Source organism: Leopardus geoffroyi, chromosome A1 (genome assembly GCF_018350155.1).
Source record: "Leopardus geoffroyi isolate Oge1 chromosome A1, O.geoffroyi_Oge1_pat1.0, whole genome shotgun sequence".
Classification (NCBI taxonomy): domain Eukaryota; kingdom Metazoa; phylum Chordata; class Mammalia; order Carnivora; family Felidae; genus Leopardus; species Leopardus geoffroyi.
In genome coordinates this window covers 78,369,205-78,379,444 of record NC_059326.1, presented here as the reverse complement: position 1 = coordinate 78,379,444, position 10,240 = coordinate 78,369,205, and the positions used below count along the sequence as shown (strand labels likewise).

Sequence of the window (10,240 nt, the reverse complement as noted above, 5' to 3'; positions counted from 1 at the left end):
GCACGGACAAGATACGTTGGAGCCTGGCCGCCGGCACGCTGGAATTCGCGGTGGGCGACCGGACCCGGCGGCTTCTGAGCCCGGGGCACCTGGAGGCCTCCTGCCCCTCATCCGAGGCCCCCAGGGTGAGTGTTGGTAACGCACCAGATTTCCCTTTGGGACACAGCTCTAAGCGTGTACACAGATTAGGATTAATTACCTAAAACAGCGTGTCTGCCCAATAGAGTTAGGAGGGGTATGTACCGTGCGTTCCGGTACTTCCTTAAAAACGCATCCGTAACTTATTTTTTGTTTTCTCCCAACCCAGCCCTCCCCTACCTCTATCAGAATGGACCTTCACGGGCAGATGGAGGTTTTATGAGGCCTGAACGTGAGGAGATTTAGAGGGCCTTTTAAAGAAAAGGAATGCAAAATTATCTTACTTTTGCAACTTTTCCAAAAGCACAAGACCAGGGAACACTGCTAGAGCCCAGGGCCTGGGACGTGTCCACACAAAGGGGCCCTTGAAGCTGGTGCTTCATTACCTTCACTTTCCCAAGGCACCAAGTTGTACTAAATTGTTTATCTACAGATGTGTAATCCCACCCCCCCTTGGTCATTCCCTATTCTCTGTCCCCTATTTTATATATACAAAGAATATTTCATATTTAAAACAAAACAAAACAAAACAAAAAACATGTATCTTGCCGTCAGATGGAGAGCTCCAGGTCAAAGCCAGGCTCTCGATATTAGCTTCTTGTTGTTTGTCACCTGATAAATGCCAGGCACTAAGATAGACCACTTAACGTAAATAAACTAGTAGTCACAGCAACTTTAGAAGATACTTAATGAAAAACCCTTGATTATCTTTGAATCAAGGATTAGAAAGGCTAAAATATCATGGACTAGGATTTGAATCAATTTGGAGTTTGGTTTCATAATCCATGGTTCCTCTCTTCCATCAGTAATACAAAGTGCAAACTCTGACATTATAGGAGCTCAGTAGATGCTGAACAAGGTATAAATGTGCACAAATGCCCTTTCATAAGATGGACTCTTGTGGGGGGGTCCGTTACCAACATTGTTGGGTGCTACTCCAAAATAAATTGATAATTCAGTTGAATAGTAGTTGGGGAAATTACCATCAAAAGAGTATCGTGTGACTTGTAAACTTCATAGCCGATTTCAGAGAAATATTTGGATAACTTAGGTGCATTCGACATAGAAGGAAATTAACTGAATGTTGTTGGGCTAAGTCTAGCTCTGCTACAAACGAATGCTGTGAATTAAATAAGTGACAGTTTTGTAAAATGAGAGTTTTGAACATTAGACAACCCCAAAGGCCACTTAGTAGCTCTAAAATGTTCTCAGAGACTGTTGCAGCAAAATATCACTTTCTTAAAATATCACCCCTTAAAGCAACAGTATTTTATGGCAAGAGGAAATAACTCTCAAAGGTGTTTCCACCGTCATGGATAATTTTTCAGTTCTCCATGAAAGAAGACAAACCAAAACAAAATATTAGTAGAAATCAACAGTTCCTGGAACATAAGGACTGAGTTTGTTTTTATCTCAATCTTGAACGCCTAGCAAATTACTGTATCATGGTTGGTGCTCAGTGAAGATTTGCCAAGTAATTTTATTTTGACTCCTTGGACAGACACTAGAAGAATCCATAGTTGATTTCCAGGCATGCAACTCTTTATGTCTGTATTATGAGTTATATATTATGTATTTTTATGAATTACGTATTATTTCTGTATTAGGAGACAAGAACTCACATCCAAGCTGTACCATCATGAGAAACAAATAGGAAAGGACAGCGTTAAGCAATTTTGCACAAGCCTATTTTTCCATTTAAATGAAACGTCTGATATTTGGGGAGGCAAGATGCCCTTTTCAGTTATGGGCACTTTCACAAGCAACAGATGAGATGAGTATTGGTACAGTTTACATAACAGCAAACAGAACTCTACGAGGCTGTCACTTGCTAGTGAGCAGACCAAGGCCAGGGAAGACTCAGGTTCACATTCCAAGGAAGGAGCCAGTACACAAAGTGCCCTTGGGAGACAAAATCCTCGCTCAGACAAAATCCACTCTCATGGGTGAAGCACTGGCAAAGAGCACCTGCTGCTTTGGGAGGCTAACAGGAGTTGTATTTGTGGTCACTCTGCCACCAGGCTCCCTGGAGTCCTCCTCAGCCATGCAAGGCGGACCAGTGCCCAACCCAAACGTCACTGCGCGTGCGCACATCATCCCTGTGCCCTCAAGGCCTGCAGATGCGACTGCGCCTGCGCAAGTATCTTCATAATGTCAGGGCCTCCCCGGCCTTAAGTGGAGATTGCGTCTGCGCCAGGAACAGCTGGTGGAGCCGGCTCCCTGGGCTGCGGCTTCCGGTTTGGAGAACGCACCTGGGGCTTCGCGTCCTGTGGGGTGTTGTGCGGCTGCGCGGCCCGGGAGGGGGCTCGGAGTCCCCGGAGCGAACGAGGGTGGCGTACGTTTGGCAGACAGACCCTGGGCTGGGGTGACCCAAGCCGGGGGGACCACCCCGCGTCTTTTCGGCCCACCGACTGCTTATAGTCTTTAAAGTTTTTTTCTTGTTTCGGGACAGGAAGTCTTTCGGCCCATTCGCCCCGGCCGGAGTGGCAGGTGAGGGTCGCGGGCCGCCCTGGCGACCGCGCTGCGGTGGAAGCCGGGTCTTTGGTTCGGGGTTCTGGGTCTAGACCCGCACCCTTGGGATGCGGGGGCGAGGGGCCTGCCTCTCGGGAACGCAGCTGGCTGCTGTGATGCTGTGTTTGCGGACTGTCTGGTTCTGGGAACCCCCTCCCCCCAAGCCGGTGCGAGTTCACCCCGGATCCGTTGCGGGTTTTATTTGCGGGGTTGGGGGAGTGGTGTGGACCCCTCCAGAGATTTTGCAGGCCTGTCCCGGTGCAGTTGGAGAGAGATACAGTATCCTTAGAGGGAACCACCTATTTCTCTTCTTACTTTTCGTCTTCTGTCAACCTCCTGGCTCCCACAGCCTTCTGGCTTTTTCCTATCACAAGTTTCTCTCCGGTTAGAGTCTCCCCAAATATCACAAGTGTATAAAGGCTGCTGTAAACCCCTTGTCTCACAGGGAAGCGCATCTTCTTGAAGGGGCTGCAGGAAGGAAACTTAAATTGTACCAGTCACTTTCTCTGCAGTAAAATAGCACTAAAGCATCATATTCACTGAATGCAACCTTTGCTGGTATGTTTCATTGTGTCACCTTAGGATAATATAGGCAGCTGCTGAATGGACGATGAGTCATTATTGTAATATTAATGATCAGTATTCATTCTCTTGAAAGTTGCTTATTCTTTATCAAAAAGCGAAGCGTATCCCTCCCTTATTTCCTTAATATTTTATATTTATATTTTAAGTGTTACTTGCGTCAACAAGTAGTATAGTCCTAAAATTGATCAAGGATTTACCAGCTACCAACTACTGTGTTAAGCACCTTATGTAAATTATCTGAGTTCATCCTCCTCTTACCATCTGCAGTTATTAACCCCATTTTTCACTTAAGGACACTGACTCTCAGAGAAGTTAAGTGGTTTCCCCATGTCACACAGCTGTTAAGCTTTGAGTCTAGAATTGAACTAACATTGGACTCTGGAGCCTGAACCCTAACCACAAACCACAAGTCAAAAACATCAACTAACAAACCCAGAATCCAGAAGATAAAATTAGGGAACATGTAAACGCAGTGGTACAATTTTATGAGTAAAAATATTTAAAGCTGTTCATTTGTTACTAGTTTTGGAATCCTTGTTGTATTTATAGCAGTTTTGGCATACATGGGTGTCCACCCCATTACCTAGATTTCAGTGTTGTTATAAAGTAATTTGAGTCTTTGCCAGGAACTTGTTGAAGGAAACTGAGACCAAGTAGAATATTCAGATAGATCGGAAACTGTATTCCCACCTTGTACATTCAAAGAAGAATTTCTCAACATTCTTCATTTTTTATACATCATATATGGATTGTAAATATAACATTATATACCACAGCATACTGACTTAAGGGGGCATGTTTTGCGAAGTAAGACAGTAAACATAAGCAGGTGGTTCAGTCCGTTATGCTGATAAGACACCTCAAGAGGAAGCAGTTACTGTATTCAAAGACAAAAGTCTCAGGAAAGTTGTCTCTCATGGGTTTATTTCTTGGTCTTAACTGACCCAACAGAAGTTGAGTTTCCTTTGTTAGGAATTCGACTGAGAAGTGGAGCCTTTTCCCCTAAAGGCCACCAAATGGCTGTTGTGGAACTTGTCCTGTGCAGTCATAGCTGCTAAATGGTTTTGACCAGACTGAATCCCACCAGGCATAGTGGGGAGTGAATGCAATCAGCTCCTGGCCTTTTCTCGTGTGCTTTTCCAGGAACTCCACTCTAGATGTTGAGTAATTCGTTCAGCAAACAAACCTACTAAGTGCCAGGCACTACTGACACAAATTACAACTCCTGACCTCAGGAGACTGGTGGGGTAGTAACGGCTGTACCATAACCAGCCGTGTGATTTCTTACTCCAGATGTTAGGCAACATAGCCTCGTACTGATGGTGCCTGTGGCTTGTTTGCTGCTGTGGGGAAATCTCACTGTCCCTGAGACCGCTACGGGGCTCCCTCCTCCCTGTGCAGCTGCTCTGAGGCTTGACAGGGATGTACCAGGAGGTGTCTGAAATCACAAGATAAAACATGGTTTTTATTCCCAGAACACACATTTTACATGAAGTCTTTGGTTTTTTTGGAGAGTGCGTGTGTGTGTGGAAGAGAGGCAGAAGGAGAGAATCTTAAACAGGCTCCACGCTCAGCATGGAGCCCGACAAGGGGCTGGGTTTCACGACCCTGAGATCATGACCTGAGCCGAAATCAAGAGTTGGATGCTCAGCTGACTGAGCCACCCAGGAGCCCCTTCTTGAAGTCTTTTTTGGAAAAGTTAGTTGATTTTAGTGTTCTATGGTTTACATCACATAGTAGCTCTGATATCTTATAGACTCTAATAGGACTTGCATGAATATTTAAAACTTTAAGGAAATTTCACACTTGTGGTGACCACTTTAGGAAATAGTCTAGACCCTAGCCCAGCAAGATACTCATTATTTCCTCTGACTTTAGAAGATACTTGAGTGGACAACTGTCTCGTGACAATTTACTTTTGTTGCAGCACTTAGTATTTTGTAATTAGTTCCCATCATACCCCCTTTTTCTTTACAGAACATATGCTCTCTGAAAGCAGAAACATAGCACGGTGCCTGGTGGATATGTGGTCGGTGAATTGTTAGGGGTAACAGGCATGAGATGAGAATATGAACCCAAAAAATGTACTACTGAATTTAAATTTATGAAGCTGTAAATAGTTAGACAAAATAGTTACAAGAGGTAAGTCAAGTAAGGATTTCATGTGGAAGTTATTTTGAGTTGGGTTTTGAATATTGATTGGAATGATTGGGTAAAGCTAGTGGTGATGTGAAAGTGAACACAGACAGACATAGGCTTTGTTTGGCCTAAAGAAGAAGGTAGCTGTTTTGGGGGGGGGTTTGTTTGTTTGTTTTTTGGGCTTTTTTTTTTTTTTTTTGTGGTGAACTCCTACCTGTGTAGGAGTCCAAACTTCCTGCAAAGCCAAATTCAATTCCATGAGCTGGTGGTTTGTTAGAAACATCTGTTTCTGAGGCTGTGTGGTAGTCTGACAGAAAAAGAGTAGAAATAAAAGGAAAGGCCTTACCTCAGAAGGCCAGAAATGAAATGCATTGAGCCTTCTTTTTCTGTTGTTATTCTTTTGCATCATGCACTGAATAAGGAACGGAATAGTTAATTCAATAGAAGTTGGAGTTTACGGAGAAAGACGAGGCAGTCGATTTCAATATTGCTAATGTAGTGAGTGGGGCTGCTGATACTTTTAGTAATAAATACGGAATAGAATTGAAGTAAAATAGTTGATTTTCATTAAATGTAGAGGTGGAAAAGGGACAGAATTTATAAGCATTGATTCACTTTCATTTTGCAAATGTTGATAAATCTTTTATCACGAACGAAGCACTGTCTGTGAAGTCTTTACGTTAAATATTCAGTTGAAGTTTATCTTTGACTTAAAGTTCTTCTTTTTTCCTTATTAGCTAAACCAGAGGATTCCGCATCGCTTCTATGGCTACCCCGCAGACTTCACAAACTGTTGCGTCTCACGTTCCTTTTGCAGATTTATGTTCAACTTTAGAACGAATACAGAAAAGTAAAGGACGGGCAGAAAAAATCAGACACTTCAGGGAATTTTTAGATTCTTGGAGAAGATTTCATGATGCCCTTCATAAGAACCAAAAAGATGTCAGGGACTCTTTTTATCCAGCAATGAGACTTATTCTCCCTCAGCTCGAAAGAGAAAGAATGGCCTATGGAATCAAAGAAACCATGCTTGCTAAACTTTATATTGAATTGCTTAATTTACCTAGAGAAGGAAAAGATGCCCTTAAGCTTTTAAATTACAGGACACCCACTGGAACTCGTGGAGATGCTGGAGACTTTGCGATGATTGCATATTTCGTGTTGAAACCAAGATGTTTGCAGAAAGGAAGTTTAACAGTACAGCAAGTAAATGACCTTTTAGACTCAATTGCCAGCAATAATTCTGCCAGAAGAAAGGACCTAATAAAAAAGAGTCTTCTTCAGCTTATAAGTCAGAGTTCGGCACTGGAACAAAAGTGGCTTATACGGATGATAGTAAAGGACTTGAAACTTGGCTTTAGTGAGCAATCTGTATTTTCTGCTTTCCACAATGATGCTGCCGAGTTGCATAATGTCACCACAGATCTTGAAAAAGTCTGTAGGCAACTGCACGATCCTTCCATCGGACTTACTGATATTTCTATCACTTTATTCTCTGCCTTTAAACCAATGCTGGCTGCCATAGCAGATATTGAGAGAATTGAGAAGGACATGAAACACCAGAGTTTCTACATTGAGACCAAGCTAGACGGTGAGCGTATGCAAATGCACAAGGATGGGGATGTGTATCAGTACTTCTCCCGGAACGGGTTTAACTATACAGATCAGTTTGGAGATTCTCCACGGGAAGGCTCTCTTACACCATTCATTCACAGTGCATTCAAAACAGACGTGCAAACCTGTATCCTGGATGGTGAGATGATGGCCTTCAACCCTAATACACAAACTTTTATGCAAAAGGGGAATAAGTTTGATATCAAGAGAATGGTGGAAGATTCCGATCTGCAAACTTGTTACTGTGTTTTTGACGTACTGATGGTTAACAATAAAAAGCTAGGGCGTGAGACCCTGAAAAAGAGGTACGACATTCTCACTAGTGTTTTTACACCAATACCAGGTAGGATAGACATAGTGCAAAAAACACAAGCTCATACGAAGAAAGAAGTAATTGATGCTTTGAATGAAGCAATAGACAAAAGAGAAGAGGGAATCATGATCAAACATCCTCTATCCATTTACAAGCCAGACAAAAGAGGTGAAGGATGGTTAAAAATTAAACCAGAGTATGTCGATGGGTTAATGGATGAACTGGACACCTTAATTGTGGGGGGCTATTGGGGTAAAGGTTCGCGAGGCGGAATGATGTCTCATTTTCTGTGTGCTGTAGCAGAGAAACCTCCTCCTGGTGAAAAACCCTCCATGTTTCACACTCTCTGTCGTGTTGGTTCAGGTTATACCATGAAAGAACTGTATGATCTGGGTTTGAAATTGGCCAAGCATTGGAAGCCTTTTCATAGAAAAGCTCCACCAAGTAGCATCTTATGTGGAACAGAGAAGCCAGAAGTGTACATTGAGCCTTGTCATTCTGTCATCGTTCAGATTAAAGCAACAGAGATCGTCCCCAGTGAGATGTATAAAACTGGCTGCACCTTGCGTTTCCCCCGAATTGAAAAGATCAGAGAAGACAAAGAGTGGTATGAATGTACCACCCTAGATGACTTAGAACAACTTCGAGGGAAAGCATCTGGAAAGCTTGCGTCCAAACACCTTTATATCGGTGGTGATGATGAACCACAAGAGAAGAGGCGGAAAGCTGCCCCAAGGATCAAGAAAGTTGTTGGAATCATTGAGCACCTAAAGGCACCTAACCTTTCTAATGTAAACAAAGTTTCTAATGTATTTGAAGATGTGGAGTTTTGTGTTATGAGTGGAACAAACAGCCATCCAAAGCCCGATCTGGAGAACAGACTTGCGGAATTTGGTGGTTATATAGTACAAAATCCAGGCCCAGACACCTACTGTGTGATTGCAGGGTCCGAGAACATCAGGGTGAAAAACATAATTTCTTCCAATGAACATGATGTTGTCAAGCCTGAGTGGTTGTTAGAGTGTTTTAAGACCAAAAGCTGTGTTCCGTGGCAACCTCGCTTTATGATTCATATGTGCCCATCGACGAAGCAGCATTTTGCCCGTGAATATGATTGTTATGGTGATAGTTATTTCGTTGATACAGATTTGAACCAACTGAAAGAAGTGTTCTCAGGAATTAAAAATTCCGGCGAACAAAGTCCTGGAGAAACAGCTTCCATGATTGCTAATTTAGAATATCGATATTCCTGGGACCACTCCCCACTCAGTATGTTTCGGCACCACATTATTTATTTGGACTTGTATGCTGTTGTTAATGACCTGAGTACCAAAATCGAGGGGACGAGGTTAGCTTTTACAGCTTTGGAACTTCGATTTCATGGAGCAAAAGTAGTTTCTTGTTTAGCTCAGGGAGTGTCTCATGTAATCATTGGGGAGGATCATAGTCGTGTTGCAGATTTGAAAGCTTTTCGAAGAACTCTTAAGAGAAAATTTAAAATCCTGCAACAAGATTGGGTAACTGATTCAATAGACAAGTGTGAATTGCAGGAGGAAAATCAGTATTTGGTTTAAAGCTAGCTTTTCTAGTGAGGAAAGCCTGTGATCTGGTGGACACGTCGTAACAGGTGGTAAAGGTAAAATTTTAAACTACATTTTGTTTTTATCCCTTCACATTTATGCTTAAATGGTATTATTATAATAGGAAAACAATATTTTTAAGTTTTGAGATAGGTAAGACCCTGAATAGCCCAAAGCCAAGAAAGAAAAAAATCTTTTAGCAGTGTAATATTTGATGACTTTTAAAACCAAGATGAAATAAACAGTTTAAAGAAGAGGTGTTGATATAATATCCCTATAGAAATCTAGAATTTTGACTCCAATATTAATAAAATATATTCAGAAGCTTTTAGAGTCATTAAAAGCATTGATCTAAATGGATTTTCTGGAGTCAAATAAAAATTTTAATAGTTGTTATATAATAAAGCATTGCAAGAAAGAAGAATTGTTATAGTTAGACTTGTAAAAATATATCTTAAATTGAAGACTAAAATTCTTTTAAGTTTGAAATGTTGTAAACAAATTTGTTTTTTAGGGTTAAGGGCAAGCTCATAAATGAAACCTGTTATTGATGTAACTAGGTAAATTAGGGGAAATTGAATGAGACTTGATGGTCTAAAAACTTAAAATTAGATCAGTTTGATTAAAAGAAACTTACCATTTTGCAAGTATTGGGCCCACATTTATTGTTTCTCTAAAATAGAGCATGTTTCAAAGACCATGTTTTTATGTGAACTTTACTCCAAGATGAATAGTATTCACAAAGAGTGATTTTCCTAGATGTAATCCACATGTCAAAATAGCCTATGTGTTCGGACTTTCATTACAGAGAGGTAAATTGCTCTATTTAAAATGATTTTTATCTTAGGTTATTTAAATTCAGTGTATATAATATATATTATGTCTGGATTTATATACTAAATTTTGGAATACAGTGTATTCATTATGAAAAATATATTTTCATGACACCTCTGAAATACTTAAAATATGGAACTCAAGGAACTGTGTATAGATTATTTGTATGTAGTTTTAGATTTTATTGAAATGGTGGAACAAATGTAATTTTATTTCTTAATTTAAATAAAATATTTAATATGCTATTGAAATTTATGGTGGTTGATGGATTGATTGATTTTGAGAGAGAGCACGAGCTTGAGCCAGAGAGGAGGAGAGAGGGAATCCCAAACAGGCTCCACGTTGTCAGCACAGAGCAGGATGCAGGGCTCCAACTCAGGAACTGTGAGATCATGACCTCAGGTGAAATCAAGAGTCAGATGCTTAACCAACTGAGCCACCCCTATGATGTATTTATTTTGAGACAATTTGTAATAGTTATTTCAATCAGATTAGATACTATGGTATCTATAATTTTTGACTGATT

The 10,240-nt window shown here is 41.1% G+C and overlaps 1 protein-coding gene across 3 annotated transcripts; it reads left to right on the top strand.

The window, feature by feature from the left end:
* Positions 1–8: 8 nt before the first annotated feature.
* On the top strand, positions 9–9,965 carry LIG4 (DNA ligase 4). 3 transcript variants are annotated; one of them, XM_045481856.1, is made up of 4 exons: positions 9–125; positions 1,746–2,473; positions 2,591–2,628; positions 6,111–9,965. In XM_045481856.1, the coding sequence occupies exon 4, from the start codon at positions 6,139–6,141 to the stop codon at positions 8,872–8,874; it is 2,736 nt and encodes a 911-aa protein (XP_045337812.1). In that variant the 5' UTR covers positions 9–125; positions 1,746–2,473; positions 2,591–2,628; positions 6,111–6,138; the 3' UTR covers positions 8,875–9,965. The 3 variants fall into 3 exon arrangements, with proteins under 3 accessions (XP_045337812.1, XP_045337821.1, XP_045337803.1); XM_045481865.1 differs by lacking the exon at positions 2,591–2,628; XM_045481847.1 differs by lacking the exons at positions 1,746–2,473; positions 2,591–2,628 and having other exon boundaries at positions 13–125.
* Positions 9,966–10,240: the final 275 nt, after the last annotated feature.